The sequence below is a fragment of the Salmo trutta genome, chromosome 27 (assembly GCF_901001165.1).
Source record: "Salmo trutta chromosome 27, fSalTru1.1, whole genome shotgun sequence".
NCBI lineage: Eukaryota > Metazoa > Chordata > Actinopteri > Salmoniformes > Salmonidae > Salmo > Salmo trutta.
Genome location: NC_042983.1, coordinates 8,655,669 through 8,682,032, shown reverse-complemented (window position 1 = coordinate 8,682,032; position 26,364 = coordinate 8,655,669). Strand labels below are relative to the sequence as shown.

At 41.6% G+C, this 26,364-nt stretch overlaps 1 protein-coding gene and 1 long non-coding RNA gene across 3 annotated transcripts in view; both read right to left on the bottom strand.

Moving 5' to 3' along the window:
- Positions 1-15,916, bottom strand: part of LOC115164253 (rab-like protein 6) — a 30,868-nt gene extending 14,952 nt beyond the window's left edge. Inside the window, exons 1-7 of one of the 2 annotated variants that reach the window (XM_029716541.1) lie at positions 15,738-15,916; positions 12,416-12,896; positions 12,168-12,302; positions 5,307-5,354; positions 5,048-5,077; positions 4,394-4,446; positions 4,119-4,207 (exon numbers count right to left, since the gene is read on the bottom strand). In XM_029716541.1, the coding sequence (XP_029572401.1) occupies positions 4,119-4,207; positions 4,394-4,446; positions 5,048-5,077; positions 5,307-5,354; positions 12,168-12,302; positions 12,416-12,545 (485 nt within the window). In that variant the 5' untranslated portion in view covers positions 12,546-12,896; positions 15,738-15,916. The remainder of the gene's footprint in view (positions 1-4,118; positions 4,208-4,393; positions 4,447-5,047; positions 5,078-5,306; positions 5,355-12,167; positions 12,303-12,415; positions 12,897-15,737) is intronic. The other variant, XM_029716543.1, reaches the window with a different exon arrangement.
- Positions 15,917-25,397: 9,481 nt separating this feature from the next.
- Positions 25,398-25,921, bottom strand: LOC115164252 (uncharacterized). The gene is made up of 2 exons (XR_003869893.1): positions 25,853-25,921; positions 25,398-25,670 (listed from the first exon to the last, which is right to left on the bottom strand). It is a non-coding gene; the product is annotated as an uncharacterized LOC115164252 (long non-coding RNA).
- Between the last annotated feature and the right edge of the window lie 443 nt (positions 25,922-26,364).

Below are 26,364 nucleotides of genomic sequence, written 5' to 3'. Positions count from 1 at the left end.
ATAGGAGCCAAAATGGCATAGCATTTGAGCCATATACATTCTCACCATAAACCCGCAGATGGTGAATCTTTCTAAGTTTGTTTTTTGTTTAATTTGAATAAAAAACAATCACTGTTGGAAAACAACAACATTTTCTAAACAGGATCAGGTCAGAAGAATGATGTCATAAATCGCATCTCTAGTTCCATGACAAAGGGCTATTCGGCAAGAGGCATGGATGTTTGTCCTATCCATTGAAGTTTATTAACCAGTATACAATAACAGTACAACAGACCTAGTTATAACAAACACGTAGACAATCTAGTATTTTTTTTTTACATTGAATAAGTAATTGGATTCGTCTACACACATTGAATTTGCATTTCGAAAATGCACTGCATGTTCGAGCCATGGACAATTGGACATTGCCTTAATGTTCTACCACGATTACCCAACCATCGCTGTTGATGTGGCCTGTTAGTGACTTTCCCATGTGAAAGGTAAACAAACAAACAGGCAAATAGCCTAGGCTACAAGCGGATTCAGCACCAAGGACATTGATTGTAATTCCCGCGATTTGACAGTTAGGTCCAACAGATGAAAATGGAAGATGCAGTTTTTTAAACAAAAATGATAAACAGTCTTTTGTAATAACTTCATGTTCCTAAACAGACTTCCAACAGTCACTGACACTTTTCATTCAATAGGTATTGTACATAGGCCTAATGAGTCCAAACTTATCACAGAAGCTGGACAAAAATAACGTCCAATATAAAGAAAAAAATGGAATGCATGCTTTATATGATTACATAAGAATACATGTATAGTTACAGTAAACTCAAAATGTGGCCATGGATGTGTTACTCATTTTAAGTTGGATGTTACATTCGTTTGTAAGATAGCCTTAACTTAAGGCTTTTTACTGTATTACAAAAGTAATATTGCAAACAAATATCAACATTTAAAGGAGATGTATCTACTGCTTGGATAGTTCCATCTGAGCCACTGACTTAATCCCATTCTTTCATTTTGATTTCTGGTTGAATTGTGTTTGGTTTTCAACACAACTAAATATCAATATTTGAAGGCGACGTATCTTTTATTTGGATAAATCCATCTGTGCCACTGACTTAGTCTGTCTTTAATCCCAGTTTGTCTATTTAATATGTTCGATTCAAGTCTTCATCTCAACCAAAAATCTAAGTTAAAGAATGGGATTAAGCCAGTGGTACAGTGGGGAAAAAATCCCCTGCTGATTTTGTACGTTTGCCCACTTACAAAGAAATGATCAGTCTATAATTTTAATAGTAGGTTTATTTGAACAGTGAGAGACAGAATAACAACAAAAAAATCCAGAAAAACGCATGTCAAAAATGTTATAAAATGATTTGCATTTTAATGAGGGAAATAAGTATTTGACCCCCTCTGCAAAACATGATTTAGTACTTGGTAGCAAAACCCTTGTTGGCAATCAAAGAGGTCAGACATTTCTTGTAGTTGGCCACCAGCTTTGCACACATCTCAGGAGGGATTTTGTCCCACTCCTCTTTGCAGATCTTCTCCAAGTCATTAAGGTTTCGAGGCTGATGTTTGGCACCTCAAACCTTCAGCTCCCTCCACAGATTTTCTATGGGATTAAGGTCTGGAGACTGGCTAGGCCACTCCAGGACCTTAATGTGCTTCTTCTTGAGTCACTCCTTTGTTGCCTTGGCCATGTGTTTTGGGTCCTTGTCATGCTGGAATACCCATCCACGACCCATTTTCAATGCCCTGGCTGAGGGAAGGAGGTTCTCACCCAAGATTTGACGGTACATGGCCCCGTCCATCGTCCCTTTGATGCGGTGAAGTTGTCCTGTCCACTTAGCAGAAAAACACCCCCAAAGCATAATGTTTCCACCTCCATGTTTGACGGTGGAGATGGTGTTCTTGGGGTCATAGGCAGCATTCCTCCTCCTCCAAACACGGCGAGTTGAGTTGATGTCAAAGAGCTCCATTTTGGTCTCATCTGACCACAACACTTTCACCAGTTGTCCTCTGAGTCATTCAGATGTTCATTGGCAAACTTCAGACGGGCATGTATATGTATTCTTGAGCAGAGGGACCTTGCGGCGCTGCAGGATTTCAGTCCTTCATGGCGTAGTGTGTTACCAATTGTTTTCTTGGTGACTATGGTCCCAGCTGCCTTGAGATCATTGACAAGATCCTCCCGTGTAGTTCTGGGCTGATTCCTCACCGTTCTCATGATCATTGCAACTCCACGAGGTGTGATCTTGCATGGAGCCCCAGGCCGAGGGATATTGACAGTTCTTTTGTGTTTCTTCCATTTGCGAATAATCGCACCAAATGTTGTCACCTTCTCACCAAGCTGCTTGGCGATGGTCTTGTAGCCCATTCCAGCCTTGTGTAGGTCTACAATCTTGTCCCTGACATCCTTGGAGAGCTCTTTGGTCTTGGCCATGGTGGAGAGTTTGGAATCTGATTGATTGAATGCTTCTGTGGACAGGTGTCTTTTTTACAGGTAACAAGCTGCGGTTAGGAGCACTCCCTTTAAGAGTGTGCTCCTAATCTCAGCTCGTTACCTGTATAAAAGACACCTGGGAGCCAGAAATCTTTCTGATTGAGAGGAGGTCAAATACTTATTTCCCTCATTAAAATGCAAATCAATTTATAACATTTCTGACATGCGTTTTTCTGGATATTTTTGTTGTTATTCTGTCTCTCACTGTTCAAATAAACCTACCATTAAAATTATAGACTGATCCTTTCTTTGTCAGTGGGCAAACGTACAAAATCAGCAGGGGATCAAACACTATTTTCCTCCACTGTATCAGATGGAACTATTCAAGCTGTATATACAGTGCCTTCAGAAACGACTAATTCCCCCTGTTGTTACAGCCAGAATTCAAAATGGATTAATGACACACCTCAAATATTTCCACCCCTCCCACCTTTGCGCAAGCAAGTAAATTACCAATCCTGGCACCAGGATTGGAAAATTGCAGTGCACTGGCTTTTACAAGTCGAAATTGCCAAAGAGCGTGTTTTTGACACTAGTGCCGCCTTAACGCCAGTCAAAAATAGAGTCCTATGACTCCTTCAACATGCCACTGAAAAGGTTGAAAGCTGCAATTCATTTGAAGATACCTGAAAATAATTCAAAGCCATTTGCAAATGGCAAGTTGGATGCTTAGCAAAAACAACTTCGAACCTCTTTGTCCATCTGAAGGGAAGTGTTCTTGTTTAAAATACACACTATACCGTTGTTAAAGGAACGGTTTACTCAGAATACAAACTAACATGATTTTCTACCTACCTTGGCTGCAGTTGATTCAACAAGGCAGTTTTGGGATATTTTGTTTCCTTTTTGACAATACTTTGTTACTGTTATCATTCTCAGTAACACTTAACATTAAACTGTTCTTGTGCCTGTGTAATAAAACTGTAATTACTTTTGGAGCAACATTTTTTTCGCATGTTGACATAATACTTCGGTAATTGTATTTTAATTCCATAGCAATGAGATGAGAGTTTTTGTAACTACTGTACACAAGAGAAATAGTGACTGTTCCTTATTCCACTTGTAATAACTATTATGAAATTATAAAGCAATTTCCAGTGCTATGTAATAACAATGTTGCTATTGTAACAATAGGAATGTTGCTATTGTAACAATCACAAAAAGTGGTCTACTGTAATGTTGAGGTAATTTTATGTCCATCATGTATTTCATTCTATGCTATAGTAAGATCCTTATCTAAGAGCCCTCTAAACCATGTGCTTATAATCATACTGTATATTTAGACTACTTCAACTGTTGTAATTGTTGGTTCTTCATCAAATATTTGGCAGCCAACAAATAAATATGTTTTTGTTTTCAAATAACTTAACTATTATTTGGTTTTCTGAGAAGTATTAAAAATGTTCTAATATAATTTGTTTTTCTGAGATCTTTATTTAAATATCAAAGAAAATAGTTGCCTTTTAGTTGAAACTATAGATAAACTATATTCGATTACCATGGCTATTTGAAAAGTTGGTATTTTCAAATAAACTACAAAATACAAGTATTTTCTGCCCAGGTCTGTAACCTTGTAACTAATGTATTGAACGTTTGTATAATGCACGACACTGACTCTTACCATTGCTTGGTAATGTCAAACATCATGATCACACCGTTGCAGTTCTTGTAAACATCGAGGAACTCTGCATCCAAGGCCACTTCGTCAGACTGCAACAAATCAAGCGTTATTATTTAGATTATTGAACATGAATGAGTCTTGTGAGAATGTGACCTTTGTTTACATCTTACTAGCTACTTAACAAAAAAAATGCCCCAGGGAGACTACTTAGATGACCCAAATAAAGGAAAAGACATCTATTGTACTCTTAAACATTATCAGCATGTGATAATCACCTCTTGGGGTTCATTCTCTACTTTCAAAGTGTCCCCTCGCTTTTTACCTCTGCCTGTGGGAAAGCAGAATGTCAAGAAGCTGCAATTCAGAACATAAAACTGGACATAACATTGAACTAATGCCTTCAAGTGTAACAATGTGAGAAAGCCATACCATAGAAATAGAATGACTAGAATGGGTAACCCAATTCAAATGAATGGGTCTAATGTGGTCTGAGGGGCTATTCTCGTTCTAGTGATTATATTTATATGAGCCAGACATACAGTACGACTACACATGGCATTTATTTTAAAACACAAAAACTTGAATCCCTTTATTTTATAGCTTTGATGTTAGCAAAGTGCAGCAAATACAGTAGTAACAGAAGCAGAAAAGCTCTTGTTATATTTTAATTGGCAAACATACTCAATTCTGTCCTTTCAAAAAGTGAGTCAAACCTTTCTTGACTGTAGCTCCAGGTTATTGTACACAAAGTAGTCAAACAGAACATTTTCTAGCAAGCAATCAGCCATATTTCCATTTCAGCCACGCTGGAAACTAAGCAATGACTAACCTTCACTGTGTTTGCATTCAGATAACACAGAAGCACAAGAGAGACAAACCCACTGCACACAAACAAATAACTTCTAGGAACTACACACAGTGACTCTCACCTACACCCTCAGGGAGAGGGTATTTTTGGCCTGATGCAAGTGCAAGAGAGGAGCAAGAAAAACAACATTAATATAGTGTGGAGAAAAAAATCCAGACAGAAGACTCTTGAACATTTCTGAAAATAATTTGCAATAGGCAAAGATGGACAATGGGAGAATACAAAATACATGGACACTTCTAATACAGCAGTAGGTAGATGTCAATTGAATGACTCATGTGAGTCTCACGCATGTACCCAAAGTAATGAATCACACTGACCTTTATCCACCACGTCCCACACTTCCACCTTGACCACGTCATCAGTGGCTGAGGGATAGAGAAAGTCATCACAACAAGCATCACAACAGACAAAGCCTGTCCCATACTCAAGCTCGAACCACTAGTATATGTCCCAAGGCTCCATACTCAAGCTCTAACCACTAGAATGAGTCCCAAGGCTCCATACTCAAGCTCTAACCACTAGTATGTGTCCCAAGGTTCCATCCTCAAACTCTAACCACTAGTATGTGTCCCAAGGCTCTGTGCACTAGGACTGGGCGATATGGCCAAAATATCAAATTTAAAAACAATTCAGATTTTTGACGGTATTTTATGTTTTTCAATAACAAAAATGCACTTTCACCACACTGTGAAGTTCATCATATCTAATTTGATCTGTAGCTTAATAAACTGCATGCTTTCCTGAGTCGTAGTTGAAGGAACACACAATATATAGTTGCGTGACTCCAAGTTTACTTATTACAGTTGAAGTCGGAAGTTTACACACACTTAGGTTGGAGTCATTAAAACTCGTTTGTCAACCACTCCACAAATGTCTTGTTAACAAACTAGAGTTTTGGCAAGTCGGTTAGGACATCTACTTTGTGCATGACACAAGTCCTTTTTCCAACAGTTGTTTACAGACAGATTATGTCACTTATAATTCACTGTATCACAATTCCAGTGGGTCAGAAGTTTACATACACTAAGTTGACTGTGCCTTTAAAAATTCCAGAAAATGATGTCATGGCTTTAGAAGCTTCTGATAGGCTAATTGACATCCTTTGAGTCAATTGGAGGTGTACCTGTGGATGTAATTTAAGGCCTACCTTCAAACTCAGTGCCTCATTGCTTGACATCATGGGTAAATCAAAAGAAATCAGCCAAGACCTCAGAAAAAAATTGTAGATCTCCACAAGTCTGGTTCATCCTTGGGAGCAATTTCCAAATGCCTGAAGGTACCACGTTCATCTGTACAAACAATAGTATGCAAGTATGAACACCATGGAACCACGCATCCGTCATACTGCTCAGGAAGGAGACGCGTTCAGTCTCCTAGAGATGAACGTACTTTGGTGCGAAAAGTGCAAATCAATCCCAGAACAACAGTAAAGGACCTTGTGAAGATGCTGGAGGAAACAGGTACAAAAGTATCTATATCCACAGTAAAACGAGTCCTATATCGACATAACCTGAAAGGCCGCTCAACAAGGAAGAAACCACTGCTCCAAAACCGCCATAAAAAAGCCAGACTACGGTTTGCAACTGCACATGGGGACAAAGATCGTACATTTTGGAGAAATGGCCTCTGGTCTGATGAAACAAAAATAGAACTGTTTGGCCATAATGACCATCATTATGTTTGGAGTAAAAAGGGGGAGGCTTGCAAGCTGAAGAACACCATCCCAACCGTGAAGCACGAGGGTGGCAGCATCATGTTGTGGGGGTGCTTTGCTGCAGGAGGGACTGGTGCACTTCACAAAATAGATGGCATCATGAGGATGGAAAATGATGTGGATATATTGAAGTAACATCAGTCAGGAAGTTAAAGCTTGGTTGCAAATGGATCTTCCAAATGGACATAGACCCCATGCATACTTCCAATGTTGTGGCAAAATGGCTTAAGGACAACAAAGTCAAGGTATTGGAGTGGCCATCACAAAGCCCTGACCTCAATCCTACAGAAAATGTGTTGGCAGAACTGAAAAAGCACGTGCGAGCAAGGAGGCCTACGAACCTGTCTATTACACCAGCACTGTCAGGATGATTAGGCCAAAATTCACCCAACTTATTGTGGGAAGCTTGTGGAAGGCTACCCGAAACGTTTGACCCAAGTTAAACAATTTAAAGGCAATGCTACCAAATACTAATTGAGTGCATGTAAACTTCTGACCCACTGGGAATGTGATGAAAGAAATAAAAGCTGAAATAAATCAACATGCTTCAAGCAGACCACCATAGTCCCTGTGCCCAAGAACACAAAGGCAACCTGCCTAAATGACTACAGACCCGTAGCACTCACGTCCGTAGCCATGAAGTGCTTTGAAAGGCTGGTAATGGCTCACATCAACACCATTATCCCAGTAACCCTAGACCCACTCCAATTTGCATACCGCCCAAACAGATCCACAGATGATGCAATCTCTATTGCACTCCACACTGCCCTTTCCCACCTGGACAAAAGGAACACCTACGTGAGAATGCTGTTCATTAACTACAGCTCAGCGTTCAACACCATAGTACCCTCAAAGCTCATCACTAAGCTAAGGAACCTGGGACTAAACACCTCCCTCTGCAACTGGATCCTGGACTTCCTGACGGGCCGCCCCCAGGTGGTGAGGGTAGGTAGCAACACATCTGCCACGCTGATCCTCAACACTGGAGCTCCCCAGGGGTGCGTGCTCAGTCCCCTCCTGTACTCCCTGTTCACCCACGACTGCATGGCCAGGCACGACTCCAACACCATCATTACGTTTGCTGACGACACAACAGTGGTAGGCCTGATCACCGACAACAACGAGACAGCCTATAGGGAGGAGGTCAGAGACCTGGCCGGGTGGTGCCAGAATAACAATCTATCCCTCAACGTAACCAAGACTAAGGAGATGATTGTGGACTACAGGAAAAGGAGGACCGAGCACGTCCCCATTCTCATCGACGGGGCTGTAGTGGAGTAGGTTGAGAGCTTCAAATTCCTTGGTGTCCACATCAACAACAAACTAGAATGGTCCAAATACACCAAGACCGTCGTGAAGAGGGCACGACAAAGCCTATTCCCCCTCAGGAAACGAAAAAGATTTGGCATGGGTCCTGAGATCCTCAAAAGGTTCTACAGCTGCAACATCGAGAGCATCCTGACTGGTTGCACCACTGCCTGGTACGGCAATTGCTCAGCCTCCAACCGCAAGGCATTTCAGAGGGTAGTGCGTACGGCCCAGTACATCACTGGGGCAAAGCTGCCTGCCATCCAGGACCTCTACACCAGGCGGTGTCAGAGGAAGGCCCTAAAAATTGTCGAAGACCCCAGCCACCCCAGTCATAGACTGTTCTCTCTACTACCGCATGGCAAGTGGTACCGGAGTGTCTAGGACAAAAAGGCTTCTCAACAGTTTTTACCCCCAAGCCATAAGACTCCTGAACAGGTAATCAAATGGCTACCCGGACTATTTGCATTGTGTGACCCCCAACCCCTCTTTTTACGCTGCTGCTACTCTCTGTTTATCATATATGCATAGTCACTTTAACTATACATTCATGTACATACCACCTAAATTGGCCCGACCAACCAGTGCTCCCGCACATTGGCTAACCGGGCTATCTGCATTGTGTCCCACCACCCGCCAACCCCTCTTTTTACGCTTCTGCTTCTTCTCTGTTCATCATGCATAGTCACTTTAACCATACCCACATGTACATACTACCTCAATAAGCCTGACTAACCGGTGTCTGTATATAGCCTTACTACTCTTTTTTTCAAATGTCTTTTTACTGTTGTTTTATTTCTTTACTTACCTACACACACACACACATACCTTTTTTCGCACCATTGGTTAGAGCCTGTAAGTAAGCATTTCACTGTAAGGTCTACACATGTTGTATTCGGCGCACGTGACATATAAACTTTGATTTGATTTGAAATCATTCTCTCTACTATTAATCTGACATTTCACATTCTTAAAATAAAGTGGTGATCCTAACTGACCTAAGACAGGGAATTTTTACTAGGATTAAATGTCAGGAATTGTGAAAAACTACATTGAAATGCATTTGGTTAAGGTGTATGTAAACTTCCAACTTCAACTGTATATCAATATTTGCGAATAAAGGATAAATCCACCGCCATTTCTCTCATAATACATTTTACAAACAAAAAGATCCCACCTTGTCTTGTGTAATTTGTTTTGTCGACATTTGTAAAATTTACTGACAAATGTTCTGTTTGCTGTCTCCATTTGCTGTTTCCATCAGCCTTTAGTGACCTTTTGAATCCGACATGTACTTTACTTGCATAAAAAGGTTGGATGGAAACATGGTTTATGAACACGTAGGATACATTTGGAAAGTATTCAGACCTCTTCCCTTTATCCACATTTTGTTACGTTACAGCCTTATTCTAAAATGTATTAAATTATTAATTTTATTTCATCAATCTACACACAATACCCCATAATGACAAAATGAAAACAGGATTTTAGAAATGTTTGCAAATTTATTACAAATAAAAAACAGAAATACCTTATTTACAAAGTATTCAGACCCTTTGCTTTGAGACTCGAAATTGAGCTCAGGTGCATCCTGCTTCCATTGATCATCCTTGAGATGTTTCTACAACTTGATTGGAGTCCACCTGTGGTCAATTCAATTGATTGGACATGATTTGGAAAGGCACACACCTGTCTATATAAAGGTCCCACAGTTGACAGTGCATGTCAGAGCAAAAACCAAGCCATGAGGTCGAAGGAATTGTCCGTTGAGCTAAGAGACAGGATTGTGTCGAGGCACAGATCTGGGGAAGGGTACCAAAAAATGTCTGCAGCATTGAAGGTCCCCAAGAACAGTGGCCTCCATCATTCTTCAATTGAAGTTTGGAACCACCAAGACTCTTCCTAGAGCTGGCCGCACGGACACGTGAGCAATCGGGGGAGAAGGGCCTTGGTCAGGGAGATGAACACGATGGTCTCTCTGACAGAGCTGCAGAGTTCCTCTGTGGAGATGGGAGAACCTTCCAGAAGGACAGCCATCTCTGCAGCACTCCACCAATCAGGCCTTTATGGTAGAGTGGCCAGACGGAAGTCACTCCTCAGTAAAAGGCACATGACAGCCCGCTTAGAGTTTGCCAAAAGGCACCTAAAGAACTCTCAGAACATGAGAAACAAGATTCTCTGGTCTGATGAAACCAAGATTGAACTATTTGGCCTGAATGCCAAGCATCACGTCTGGAGGAAACCTGGCACCATCCCTACGGTGAAGCATGGTGGTGGCAGCATCATGCTGCGGGGATGTTTTTCAGCGGCAGGAACTGGGAGACTAGTCAGTATCGAGGGAAAGATGAACGGAACAAAGTACAGAGAGATCCTTGATGAAAGTCTGCTCCAGAGCGCTCAGGACCTCAGACTGGGGAGAAGGTTCACCTTCCAACAGGACAACATCCCTACGCACACAGCCAAGACAATTCAGGAGTGGCTTCGGGACAAGTCTCAATGTCCTTGAGTGGCCCAGCCAGAGCCTGGACTTGAAAACGATCTAACATCTCTGGAAAGACCTGAAAATAGCTGTGCAGCAACGCTCCCCATCCAACCTGACAGAGCTTGAGAGGATCTGCAGAGAAGAATGGGATAAAGTCTCCAAATATAGGTGTGCAATACTTGTAGCGTGATACTCAAGAAGACTCGAGGCTGTAATCACTGTCAAAGGTGCTTCAACAAAGTACTGAGTAAAGGGTCTGAATACTTTTAAATTTGCTACAATTTCTAAAAAACAGTTTTTGCTTTGTCATTATGGGGTATTGTGTGTACCGTAAATTCCGGACTATAAGCCGCAACTTTTTTCCCAGGCTTTGAACCTCGCGGCTTAAACAATGACGCGGCTAATATATGGATTTTTCCCCCTTTCAATTTTTTTTCACAAAAAAACACATTCTGTGACGTGCTCAGTTTTTTGGCGGCATGAAGCTTTCATTAGACCAATGAAATTGCCGAATGGGTTAAGGTCAAACAACTTTTTTGTTTACTGTTTAGATTAAATCGAGCGCTCTCAAACTTCCCATCATTCTGATTACGGTAGTCATTTTGTCACCCTCATCATGGCAAAGACACGGAGAAATGCATATGATGCAGCTTTCAAGTTGAAGGCGATTGATCTGGCTGTTGGAAAAGGAAATAGAGCTGCTACACGGGAGCTTGGTCTTAATGAGTCGATGATAAGACAGAAACAGCAGCGTGAGGAATTTATTTTTTGTTACAAGCCATGTTTCGTTAAAGCCTATTTATTTTTGTTACAAGCCGTGTTTCGTTAAAGCCTATTTATTTTTGTTACAAGCCGTGTTTCGTTAAAGCCTGTGAAAAGTTCATTTATTTCAATGTACCGGTAGGCACCTGCGGCTTATAGACATGTGCGGCTTATTTATGTTCAAAATAATATTTATTTTTTTATTCAGTGGGTGCGGCTTATATTCAGGTGAGCTTAATAGTCCGGAAATTACGGTAGATTGAAGAGGGGGGGGAAAACAATTTAATCAATTTTAGAATAAGGCTGTAACGTAACAAAATGTGGAAAAAGGAAAGGGATCTGAATACATTCCGAATGCACTGAAAATTTTCATAAACCAGGTTTCCATCCAACCTTTTTATGCCAGTAAAGTACAAGTCGGATAAAAAATGTCACAACAGGCCTGATGGAAACAGAAAATGGAAACAGCAAACAACCGTGCTTTTTCACAAGTGCCCAGTTTTAAAAACAACTTATCTATCTGGATTTTGCTTATCGTATAGGATTAAATGCATAAAAATAGAAACTGTTTGTGAGAATAGGTCTATTGTGGTCTGGATGTACACAAGAGATGTGTTTTCACCATCCCACTATTGACACAAAACACTTGTAGGCAAAGCTATTGATCTAGCTAACTACGCGAGACTATTTCTCAAACCTAGTGGGCTTACCTAGATAATATTTACCTTTATATGTGCCATGTTCAACTGAAGTGAATTACAGTTGCAGAAGTAGGAAAAGTACATGTCAGAAATATACAATGACAACACGTCGGCATAATTAGATACTGTAGGGTAAGCCTGGGGTGAATAAAAAAAACATAGGACTAAAACATAGATAAATGTGTGTAAGTAAAGAGCCCAATTCTCTTACTTTTGTAGTTCCAATGGATGCTGGTTGCCTGGATCTCTTGAGTGGGTACGTAGTCATCCGTGAATTTCTTTCCTTGCAGTCGATGCCATAGAGTGCTCTTGCCAGTATTTCGGTCTCCGCGGATAACTATTTTCACTTGGAAGAAATAACAAAACAAAGTAAGACTAGCCTACCTCTAAATATATGTACAGTAGCCTACATTCTATAATACGTATTGCTATGAGCATAACAAAATATACATCACTTACTGTTGTATTGTACTCCTTTGGCAAAGCGTCTCTGTAAACTCTGGTTCATGGACTGCATGCCAGCAGGGATGCTCTTGTCCCTCGGCTGGCCTGGTTCGGAACCAACTAACTTCTTCAAAGCTGAAAACATCTTGACTGGAAGCTGATCTAACTAACCCTGTCAGAATTGTGTGAAATATAGTGTATTTGACTGAACCAAAAATGGTGGACGAGTTTCTAGACTACTGATGTAGATTTAAATGTTATATTAAGTGATGATCTGATCAACACAAGTAGGTCTAAGCTATGATTCCAGAATTTTAAAGTAGTACTGTATTTTGGTACACAGAAGTAGCATTACCCCCCCATCAGGAAGATGCATGGCCAGGTAGGTAAGCTTTATTTCCAGTATACGACTAGATTTTTCTACTAAGAGGATTCCTCAAGGGCAGACAATAGCTTTCTCTCAGTTTCTTCTCATGTGGTTTTGTGTTACGATCATCTGCAAGAAAGAAACCAAATGCGAAATTGAACTACCAGTGTTTCCCCTATATGCATTTAGCAGTAGCACAGCATTTAACAGTTTTAGTGGGGGTTCCCCCAATTCTCCCATATTGGGGAATAAGTGATTTGAAAGTCTTGGTTTGAGATAAAATATGTCACAAATTACTGTTCCAAAAGGCTTGCTCCAAATTCCCATTGGAACACAGCCATTTTAAAAGTGCAGGGCTTGTGCAACATGCCATACCTTTTTCGTCTTACAGGAATGATATACATATGAAGAGAAAGCTGAAGTCTACCTATCCATTGATTGTAAATATATCCCCTGTCTGATTCCCAGTTCGTCCACTAGATAGCAGTAGGAGATCCCAAAGTCTCTTGGCCACTTGAAACTGGTTTGGGTAGTGAGTCACTGTGCCAAAATGGCTGAACGGATTTTCACGCCTGACATCTTAAAACAACGGTAGTAATCAGGGCTTTCACGTTATGGAGTTTGTCTTTTTGAAATAAGACACAGACAGGTGAAGAAAATTCAAACGTATTTTCCTATTCCTATGAACGCTGAGCTAGCTAAACATAGCATGTATACAAGATAATGTGGATGGAGAAGCAAATGCGTTGCTTTATTATGACTATCAGGGTGTAACCTTTCCATGCATACTAAATGTTTGTACTTTCAGTTACTTGACCTACATTGCATGAATATGACCATAGTGATTCAAAAAATTTTTTTTACGCTAATTACCTGCAATTCTACATATTTTGACATGGCTTAGGCCTATGACCAGGGTCGAAAATAAAAAAATTCAAACCACAGGTCAGGTGTATTCAGGATGCTTTGAACATTAAATGAACACTCAAAATTCAACAACTTTGTTACTTAGACATTTTTGGGGGATGAAATTGAAAGTATGTAAACCTTGTTTGGGTGGTTTGGCACTACTCAGACAGTAATGAAATTAGATAGGGAGATAGGCAAATGCTAGAAACAGCAGGAAGGGTTGAAGCAGTGATTGATCCCTGTTCTCAGGTGGAAAGTTGTATGTGGCACGTGCCACAGGGAGTTACCACTACACACCAAGGCTCTGTACAGGAAATACTAATATTAATCAAAATCACCCAACCTTCAAGAAAGATCTAATGAATATCAGTACTAATGATATTACTAAATCTTATGAATATCAGTACTAATGATAGTACTAAATCTAATGAATATCAGTACTAATGATAGTACTAAATCTTATGAATATCAGTACTCAGGTGGTTTATGCCTACTAGTTGAAGATCTTTGCCATCATCTTACTCTACATAGACAAAATATGCATTTATGAGTTGTGAGTCCCCCTACCCTCCCTGCCTAGCATGTGCACAATACTACACTTTCTATTTTCCAATTGTCTTTTTTTGGGACTCACCGGGCCCTGTACAGGGCCCAAAACAACCTCAAACATACAGAAGACGCCTTCGTCCATTAACTCTTAAATGTAATATAATGTAACAGTGTCATGATCAAGGGCTAGTGAAAACCGATTCTTGGCTATTCAGATGTTTCAACTAAGCAATAGGGTAACTTACATAACAGTATATTTTTCAAATATTGTCAGTGTTAACAGTGTAACACTTTTCCTTGGGCATCAGCTGATACAAGGTATACTGAACAAAAATAGAAACGCAACAATTTCAACTATTTTACTGAGTTACAGTTCATATAAGGAAATCAGTCAATTAAAATGAATTCATTAGGCCCTAATCTATGGATTTCTCATGACTGGGCAGAGGCACAGCCATGGTTGGGCCTGGGAGGGGTTTATTTTTTTATTGAACCTTTATTTAACTAGGCAAGTCAGTTAAGTATAGGCCCACCCACTGGGGAGCCAGGCCCAGCCAATCCAATTTTGTTTTCCCCAAGAAAAGAGCTTTATTTCAGACAGAAATACTCCTCCATTTCATCAACTGTCCGGGTGGCTGGTCTCAGACAATCCCGCAGGTGAAGAAACTAGATGTGGAGGTTCTGTGCTGGCATGGTTACACATGGTCTGCAGTTGTGAGTCCAGTTGGAAGTACTGACAAATTCTCTAAAACAACGCTGGAGGAGGCGTATGGTAGAAAAATGAACATTAAATTATCTGGAAACAGCTCTGGTGGCAATTCCTGCAGTCAGCATGTCAATTGCACACTCCCTCAAAGCTTGAGACATCTGTGGCATTGTGTTGTGACAAAACTGCACATTTTAGTGGCCTTTTATTGTTCCCAACACAAGGTGCACTTGTGTAACGACCATGCTGTTTAATCATCTTCTTGAAATGCCACACCTGTCATGTGGATGGATTATCTTGGCAAAGGAGAAATTATCACTAACTGGGACGTAAACAAATTTGTGCACAACAATTCTGAGAAATACGCCTTTTGTGCATATGGAACATTTCTTGGATCTTTTATTACAGCTCATGAAACATGGGACCAACACTTTCCATGTTGCGTTTATAATTTTTGTTCAGTATAGTAACAGTTAGCTAGCTTGCCGGCAGAGTCTGGTGTAACTAGTGAACACGTTAGCTACCTAGCTAGTGTGATGTTGATCTAGCTATCTGATATACCCTCTGATTATATAACTTTGTTAACTAGCTAACGTTTGATAGCTACCTGCCTACCTGTTTTGCGATTGCATCTAATAAAGTCACAAACTCACCGGCACATATGCTGCCATGACTAATGTATATACTACCTAGCTTATGACGTTATTGACGATGTGGCTTGTTAGTTAGCATCACGATAAAGTAGCTTGCTAGCGGTAACATTGGATAACGTTGACAGTGCTGAGTGGTGTCCTAAAAATACCCACCGGCAATCAAAGGATTCTTCAATGTAGCAAAGGTGACATGGTTATTTCCAAATCCAACTCCTCCTGATGCACGTGAAAGACGCTAACGTTACACACTCTTAGCTAAACAGCTTGCTTCCTGGTGGTACCATAGATACTTTTGAGGAGATGGGGAAACTCCATTGGAATCGTATTAACGCCCATTGTGTGAGAAGCCCCTGTGCAGTTCCGGGCCACGCTCAATGTGGGCGGAGTCAAACGTCGGGTAGGTCTCAATGTAGGCGGAGTCAAACGCGTTTAAACCGAACCCTTCCTGTCTCCTTCGAGGTCACCCAAATTGAGGTAAACGTCAAAGAATCTTAATCTACATGGATAAAAATATAAACCATGGAAGTAAGTGAGACTGTCATTATGCATCATGTACTTTGTAATATTCATGTTATACCAGTGCAGTGGTATGTCTTTATATGACAAACTACCGCACCGATGTTAGCCTGTTGGGGTTAGGGGCAGTATTTGCACGGCCGGATAAAAAACGTACCCGATTTAATCTGGTTACTACTCCTGCCCAGTAACTAGAATATGCATATAATTGTTTGATTTGGATAGAAAACACCCTAAAGTTTCTAAAACTGTTTGAATGGTATCTGTGAGTATAACAGAACTCATATGGCAGGCCAAAACCTGAGAAGATTCTAAACAGGAAGTGCCCTCTCTGACCATTTCTTGGCCTTCTTTGTCATCTCTATCCAAAACAGAGGATCTCTGCTGTAACGTGACACTTTCTAAGGCTCCCATAGGCTCTCAGAATGCGCCAGAACGTTGAATGATGACTCTGCAGTTACTGGCTGAAAAACAGTAGCGCATTTGGTAAGTGGTCGATCTGAGAACAATGAGACGGGCGCACGCGTGCACGTGAAGAGTCCATTTTCTTCTTTGAGTCTTTGAACGAAAACAACTTCTCCCGGTCGGAATATTATCGCTATTTTACGAGAAAAATCGCATAAAAAATGATTGTAAACAGCGTTTGACATGCTTCGAAGTACGGTAATGGAATATTTTGAATTTTTTTGTCACGATATGCGCCGGCGCGTCACCCTTCGGATAGTGTCTTGAACGCACAAACAAAACGCCGCTATTTGGATATAACTATGGATTATTTGGAACCAATCCAACATTTGTTGTTGAAGTAGAAGTCCTGGGAGTGCATTCTGACGAAGAACAGCAAAGGTAATCCAATTTTTCTTATAGTAAATCTGAGTTTGGTGAGTACCAAACTTGGTGGGTGTCAAAATAGCTAGCCTGTGATGGCCGGGCTATCTACTCAGAATATTGCAAAATGTGCTTTCACTGAAAAGCTATTTTAAAATCAGACACCGCGATTGCATAAAGGAGTTCTGTATCTATAATTCTTAAAATAATTGTTATGTTTTTTGTGAACGTTTATCGTGAGTAATTTAGTAAATTCACCGGAAGTGTTCGGTGGGAATGCTAGTCACATGCTAGTCACATGCTAATGTAAAAAGCTGGTTTTTGATATACATATGAACTTGATTGAACAAAACATGCATGTATTGTATAACATAATGTCCTAGGAGTGTCATCTGATGAAGATCATGAAAGGTTAGTGCTGCATTTAGCTGTGGTTTTGGTTTTTGTGACATTATATGCTAGCTTGAAAAATGGGTGTCTGATTATTTCTGGCTGTGTACTCTGCTGACATAATCTAATGTTTTGCTTTCGTTGTAAAGCCTTTTTGAAATCGGACAGTGTGGTTAGATTAACGAGAGTCTTGTCTTTAAAATGGTGTAAAATAGTCATATGTTTGAGAAATTGAAGTAATAGCATTTCTAAGGTATTTGAATATCGCGCCACGGGATTCCACTGGCTGTTGACTAGGGTGGGACGCAAACGTCCCACCTAGCCCAGAGAGGTTAACATAGCGTTAATTAGCACCCATTTGCACGTGAGCAAGCTAATTGCTCACAATGAGGGAATCTTATTTGGACAAATGTGTCTACTTGAGCAATAAGCCTAGGTTTACATGTACAGTTATGTAATCGATTTGATCGTTGAATTTGTGTTTCTTCAGTGTGTGCTGTGTTTGGCTGGCTCTAAATGTGAATCGTTGATGCCATTCCCTTACACATAGTGAGTCTACACAGCCTACACATAGTGTATATACAATAATGAAATCACCTGGTCCCAACATGCATGGCAAGTCAAAAGTAATTTTAACTTGTCCACACTGCAAACTGAAGTTAAAAAAGAAACTTCAAAACACATTTATGAAGAAAGCATATACATTGCTTTGAAACTGTGTCCAAGGAAAGATTTGTTTTAGGCATGCGAGTACATTGATGTGAGAAATGGTGTGTTTGCAGTCAAATACATTTTCTGGTCCAGCAACACCAATACATTCTGTGAAAAATACTTGGGCTAATTCAGTTCCAACTGTGTTCAAACCTGTTATGCATGCTGGAGTATTAAAAAGCTGCTGAATTGTACTTTCTCTTTACTTTCACATACACTGTGTTCACAGAAACATTGCTTGGATCTTGTTCCCTGGACCTTGGATGACTTTTGGTGTGGAGGATGTTCAGGTTAGATAGTCCTTTAAATTGTTCCACCGAACTGTACCATTTGATTGCCATTCCTTTATTGAAAATTGTACGTTCACAGTGCAGGGCCTACCAAAGCAAGGTTTCTCTAACAACTGTGGGGTGTTTGTTTTGACGGTAAGATGCTGGCTATTCAGTTTTGTTAGTCCAATTTTCTGTTATAACAATTCATGAAAATGTATTATTTCTGTGCTTTCTGTGCAAGCACACTTGTTATTGCTCATACGTTTTCTTGTTTATTGTTCTTGACACTTTGGGACCTATTTCCTACAGTTTTTACACAATTCATACATCACACACCTGCAGAGCTGGATGCTGATTTGACATGTGACTTCTTGGGGGGGATGTATTATTTGCTATCATAACTATCAAACTTAACAACCTACTCTTAACTTACAGTATGCTCTGTACATTGCAATGGAAGCACAGTGATTTCACTGAGGTATGTATAAATTATGAAATTCTCATCACTAATGGATATGTTTTTTGGGATCCCCATCTGATTGTGATTTTTATTTTTCAAAGCCTAATTTTCTGCATGTTTCCCTATGGTGGTGCTTAGTTCTCCTGCAGAACCTTCCTATGCTGTAACATTATATAAACTTTTCATTTGCATCCTTAAAATTAAATGCTTCGCTATAGCCAGACTGACCTGAATATATGTTCATATTGAATGTATGTCATTCACTCACTGAGGTCTGAAGACGAGGTTGAAAGCTCGAAAAAGGCAGTGAAAACAAAACACTACTACAGGTAGTGGTCATATGATGAGTGGTAGTCTTAAACCGATGTTTAAAGACGTAAGCCCCCCTCCAATATATTTCAGGGTGATGTAGAAGATGTCCCCCCCCCCAAGAAGTCACATCAGCATCCTGCTCTGCAGGATCAGGTACTGTATTGGCTCTTAGCCAATAAGGTACATTCTTGTACACACATCCCTAGAGGTTCCCTTACATTACTTAATGACCACAATCTGTTTTCTTTCTAGACGATACTGAAAACTAAATGCGCTGGGAGCTGTGAACTGGGTATGTAGTCTTTGTGTAATGCCCATAGGCTTGATGCATGGCAAGATATTATAGTTGTGTTGACTTGAGTAGTTATATCACTGAAAACCCCTTTAGTATGTCTTGTTTGCATAGTGGTATTGTGAAAGTGGGCTGTAATTTGACTCACCCAATGAGGCACTACTCTTAATATTTATTCTTCCTTCTTCAAGGAAGCAGATGTTCTTCTAAGGGACACCCTAGAGGCAGCAAGGTGGTGCGAACTCCGAAGATTTAAAGGCACTGTTTCCCTCCCTAGTGTAATTGGGATGGATGGGGAAGACTGCATTACAACCCTTAAAGAACTACAGTTGTGTGATGGCCAGGATGAAGAGGAAATATTATCCTCAAGGAACCATTGATGTTAGAGAGATTGAGATGTTCTATGTGGAGGTAGTCAACAAGAAAATTACTGTCTTTGCCTCTTTTGAGCAGGAGTAAAGCCATTTTTGAGGAGTGGTCAAACCTTGTTTTTGTATGCTGTGATATGTTGTTTAGTAAAGATGATGTAGAAGTCACCCGAGTCTCTGATCTCTTTTACTGGAGCTGGTGAAACTTAATGTACAAAGCACCTTCCAATCCAAGATGGCATAGCAGTCAGACGTCCTTGTCGTGTCCCGTGTGTGTATATGTATTTACATATTTTCTTCACATATCTTTTATATATATATATATATATATATATATATATATATATATATATATATATATATATATATAAACGCTCAACTTCAAAACACTCTCCTGCAACCTGCCTCACTAATTAAAATAAATAAATAAATATGTATTATTTACCTCATCTGAAATCTAAAACAGAAGTTAGCCAGTTCACTAGCTAAAGTTAGAATTCAGCTAACCACGGTTGGCGGTCATCAGCTATCCCTTAGCTCGAAAAGCTATCGCCAGTCTTGTACAACGTGACTCAGACCAGAGCATACCGGACCTATTTTCTCCCCATATCCCTGGATTTCTACCGCAAGCTCTGGACATTTACACCTGGATCTTGCAGCTAGCTAGCTGCTATCCAAGTGACTATTGGCTAACGTCGGTCCCGGAGCTGACATCAATTTTTCCGGAGCTAGCCAGCTGAAGAGTTCCATCAGCCACTCCTGGGCTACAAACACCTATCCGGACCCGTTTTACTGCCGATGCGGAGCCCCATCGGGCCTTCACGACTGGACTACCGACGTTATCTGCCTGAGGGAGTTATCCAACTGGCCCCTCCGTCACGACGTAACCTGAACGCCCATCTGCGGCCAGCTAATCGTTAGCAGCGGATAAGACCGCTATATGAATAGGTCTATCGGCCAATTTGTTTTGGGCCACTATAACTAGTTTGCCGATTGGTTCCCTCTACCGACGGAAACGCGCGAGGTGGCTAATAACAGACCATCTTCTGCCAACTTCTACCCATGGCCCGGCTAGCTATCTGAATTGCCGTGACCGCAACCGACCTCACTACTCACTGGACCCTTTTGATCACTTGGCTAAGCATGCCTCTCCTTAATGTCAATATGCCTTGTCCATTGCTGTTCTGGTTAGTGTTTATTGGCTTATTTCACTGTAGAGCCTCTAGCCCTGCTCATTATACCTTATCCAACCTCTCAGTTCCACCACCCACACATGCGATGACATCACCTGCTATCAATGATGTTTCTAGAGACAATTTCTCTCTCGTCATCACTCAATGCCTAGGTTTACCTCCACTGTATTCACATCCTACCATACCTTTTGTCTGTACATTATACCTTGACGCAATTTTATCGCCCCAGAAACCTGCTCCTTTTACTCTGTTACGGACGTCCTAGATGACCAATTCTCATAGCTTTTAGCCGTACCCTTATCCTACTACTCCTCTGTTCCTCTGGCGATGTAGAGGTGAATCCAGGCCCTGCAGTGCCTAGCTCCACTCCTATTCCCCAGGCGCTCTCTTTTGATGACTTCTGTAACCGCAATAGCCTTGGTTTCATGCATGTTAACATTAGAAGCCTCCTCCCTAAGTTTGTTTTATTCACTGCTTTAGCACACTCTGCCAACCCGGATGTCCTAGCCGTGTCTGAATCCTGGCTTAGGAAGACCACCAAAAACTCAAATCTCCATCCCTAACTACAACATTTTTAGACAAGATAGAACGGCCAAAGGGGGCGGTGTTGCAATCTACTGCAGAGATAGCTTGCAGAGTTCTGTCCTACTATTCAGGTCTGTACCCAAACAATTTGAACTTCTACTTTTAAAAATCCATCTCTAAAAACAATTCTCTCACCGTTGCCGCCTGCTATAGACCACCCTCTGCCCCCAGCTGTGCTCTGGACACCATATGTGAAATTATTGCCCCCCCATCTATCTTCAGAGCTCGTGCAGCTAGGTGACCTAAACTGGGACATGCTTAACACCCCAGCCATCCTACAATCTAAGCCTGATGCCCTCAATCTCACACAAATTATCAATGAACCTACCAGGAACCACCCCAAAGCTGTAAACACGGGCACCCTCATAGACATCATCCTAACCAACTTGCCCTCTAAATACACCTCTGCTGTTTTCAACCAAGATCTCACCAATCACTGCCTCATTGCCTGCATCCTTAATGGGTCAGCGGTCAAACGACCTCCACTCATCACTGTCAAACGCTCCCTGAAACACTTCAGCGAGCAGGCCTTTCTAATCGACCTGGCCCGGGTATCCTGGAAGGATATTGACCTCATCCCTTCAGTAGAGGATGCCTGGTTATTTAAAAAAAAAATCCTTCCTCACCATCTTAAATAAACATGCCCCATTCGAGAAATTTAGAACCAGGAACAGATATAGCCCTTTGTTCTCTCCAGACCTGACTGCCCTTAACCAACACAAAAACATCCTGTGGCGTTCTGCATTAGCATTGAACAGGCCCCGTGATATGCAACTTTTCAGGGAAGTTAGAAACCAATATACACAGGCAGTTAGAAAAGCCAAGGCTAGCTTTTTCAAGCAGAAATTTGCTTCCTGCAACTCAAAAAAGTTCTGGGACACTGTAAAGTCCTTAGAGTAAGAGCACCTCCTTCCAGCTGCCCACTGCACTGACGATAGGAAACTCTGTCACCACCAATAAATCACTATAATTGAGAATTTCAATAAGCATTTTTCTATGGCTGGCCATGCTTTCCACCTAGCTACCCCTACCCCGGTCAACAGCACTGCACCCCCCCACAGCAACTCGCCCAAGCCTTCCGCATTTCTCCTTCTCCCAAATCCAGTCAGCTGATGTTCTGAAAGAGCTGCAATATCTGGACCTCTACAAATCAGCCGGGCTAGACAATCTGGACCCTTTCTAAAATTATCTGCCGAAATTGTTACAACCCCTATTACTAGCCTGTTCAACCTCTTTCGTGTTGTCTGAGATTCCCAAAGATCGGAAAGCAGCTGCGGTCATCTCCCTCTTCAAAGGGGGGACACTCTTGACCCAAACTGCTACAGACCTATGTCTATCCTACCCTGCCTTTCTAAAGTCTTCGAAAGCCAAGTCGACAAACAGATTACCGACCATTTCGAATTCTAACGCACCTTCTCTCCTATGCAATCTGGTTTCAGAGCTGGTTATGGGTGCACCTCAGCCATGCTCAAGGTCCTAAACAATATCTTAACCGCCATCGATAAGAAACAATACTGTGCAGCCGTATTCATTGACCTGGCCAAGGCTTTCGACTCTGTCAATCACCACATCCTCATCAGCAGACTCAACAGCCTTGGTTTCTCAAATGATTGCCTCGCCTGGTTCACCAACTACTTCTCTGATAGAGTTCAGTGTGTCAAATCGGAGGGCCTGTTGTCCGGGCCTCTGGCAGATGACACCATTCTGTATACTTCTGGCCCTTCTTTGGACACTTAACTACCCTCCAGACGAGCTTCAATGCCATACAACTCTCCTTCCGTGGCCTCCAACTGCTCTTAAATACAAGTAAAACTAAATGCATGCTCTTCAACCGATCGCTGCCTGCACCTGCCCGCCCAGCATCACTACTCTGGACGGTTCTGACTTAAAATATGTGGAAAACTACAAATACCTAGGTGTATGGTTAGACTAAACTCTCCTTCCAGACTCACATCAAACATCTCCAATCCAAAGTTAAATCTAGAATTGGCTTCCTATTTCGCAACAAAGCATCTTTCACTCACGCTGCCAAACATACCCTCGTAAAACTGACCATCCTACCGATCCTCGATTTCGGCGACGTCATTTACGAAATAGCCTCCAACACCCTACTCAATAAATTGTATGCAGTCTATCACAGTGACAACCGTTTTGTCACCAAAGCCCCATATACTACCCACCACTGCGACCTGTACGCTATCGTTGGCTGGCCCTCGCTTCGTACTCGTCGCCAAACCCACTGGCTCCAGGTCATCTACAAGACCCTGCTAGGTAAAGTTCCCCCTTATCTCAGCTCGCTGGTCACCATAGCAGCACCCACCTGTAGCACGCGCTCCAGCAGGTATATCTCTCTGGTCACCCCCAAAGCCGGTGACCCGATCCTGTAGGTTCATGCTCTACAACATTCGCAGAGTACGACCCTGCCTCACACAGGAAGCGACGCAGGTCCTAATCCAGGCACTTGTCATCTCCCGTCTGGATTACTGCAACTCGCTGTTGGCTGGGCTCCCTGCCTGTGCCATTAAACCCCTACAACTCATCCAGAACGCCGCAGCCCGTCTGGTGTTCAACCTTCCCAAGTTCTCTCACGTCACCCCGCTCCTCCGCTCTCTCCACTGGCTTCCAGTTGAAGCTCGCATCCGCTACAAGACCATGGTGCTTGCCTACGGAGCTGTGAGGGGAACGGCACCTCCATACCTTCAGGCTCTGATCAGGCCCTACACCCAAACAAGGGCACTGCGTTCATCCACCTCTGGCCTGCTGGCCCCCCTACCTCTGAGGAAGCACGGTTCCCGCTCAGCCCAGTCCAAACTGTTCGCTGCTCTGGCACCCCAATGGTGGAACAAGCTCCCTCACGACGCCAGGACAGCGGAGTCAATCACCACCTTCCGGAGACACCTGAAACCCCACCTCTTTAAGGAATACCTGGGATAGGATAAAGTAATCCTTCTAACCCCCCCCCCCCCCCCCCCTTAAAAGATTTAGATGCACTATTGTAAAGTGGTTGTTCCACTGGATATCATAAGGTGAATGCACCAATTTGTAAGTCGCTCTGGATAAGAGCGTCTGCTAAATGACTTAAATGTAATGTAAATGTAAGCCAATTCCTCCTTCGGCCGCCTCTCCTTCCAGTTCTCTGCTGCCAATGACTGGAACGAACTACAAAAATCTCTAAAACTGGAAACACATCTCCCTCACTAGCTTTAAGCACCAGCTGTCAGAGCAGCTCACAGATTACTGCACCTGTACATAGCCCATCTATAATTTAGCCCAAACAACTACCTGTTCCCCTATTGTATTTTATTGATTTTGCTACTTTGCACCCCATTATTTCTACTTTGCACTTTCTCCCACAGCAAATCTACCATTCCAGTGTTTTACTTTCTATATTGTATTTACTTTGCCACCATGGCCTTTTTTGCCTTTACCTCCCGTATCTCACCTCATTTGCTCACTTTGTATATAGACTTATTTTTCTACTATATTATTGAATGTATGTTTGTTTTACTCCATGTGTAACTGTGTTGTATGTGTCAAACTGCTTGCTTTATCTTGGCCAGATCGCAATTGTAAATGAGAACTTGTTCTCAACTTGCCTACCTGGTTAAATAAAAATCAATATGTCTATATGGTATAGTCTGTCCCCATTCTCATGAGTAAAGTAACATGCATTATAAATCAGGCTAGGTAGTAACTGGGTGTATATATGCTCAATGAAATAATATAATTAAAGTGATAACATTTATCAACACAATTTTACCAGTACATGACATGCATAACAAGTCTGTTCATTGTAACAATATCAGTAGCTTGTCTCAAATATAGCATGAGGCAAAAAAGTGTTACAACACAGCTGCTGGTACCACTTCATATATTTCTTACGATCTTCCAACATGAAATACATTTGTATTCAACGTGTGTCTTGCGCAAACGTGGCTTTGCATTCAGTGTGTGACTGTCAAATCTCAGATGGACAAAAGGTGGGCGGGGCCAACAGTTTGACTCCGCCCACATGGAGCCTTTACCGTAATTGCACACTGCAGTCATGCGTAGACCCGAATTGCACAATGCGGTCAGGGGTACTTGCATTGTGTACGTTGCCCATGTGTCGTCAATGGGCCGCGCAGTGCATTCTAGGCTATTTTGGGACATGGAGCTCCTTCAAGGAATGAATGGGAGTCAATTGGGTGCCAACTCAAAAACATTTAGCATGAATTACATGAACAAAAACTACAACATTACGAATATTTTCCTAGATGTGAGATTAACTTGTTTTCTGGAATATCGTATAGCTTTGAAATCACGTACTTTTGAGGAAAATGGGCTGGTTTCTCGACTCACCCTGACTTGTAGACGGGATTGCATGACGACGTGGACGCGATTGGTCGACAGTCTGCCTGGCGGAGCTTCATACGTTGCTCCAGTCATTTCTGTTGGGATTCTTATCGACTCATTTTCTATTTTTTCTGGTGGTACTTGCTCCATCAAGCTACACGTAGTTAGATTTTTTTTCTGGCTCACCCTGGCGGTTGCTATGGGTGAATACTGTACAAGGGGCAAATAGCTAGCAACTTTACTACACTTTTCATAGGCTTTTGATGGATTTCTTGTGACCACTGAATTTGAGCAATATATTAAAGGGATAGTTCACCCAAAATACACAATTACATATTGGTTTCCTTACCGTGTACAATATATTACACAAAGCCATGCTTTGGTTTAGTTTCCCTGGCACTGTTTCCAATTGGGGCACAAATCTCATTCAAGTCATGGTACCGATATTAGCAATTTTCGTGCATCATGTTCATATCTATAAGTGACTGTTGAGCTTCACAGTGAATTCTAGAAAATTG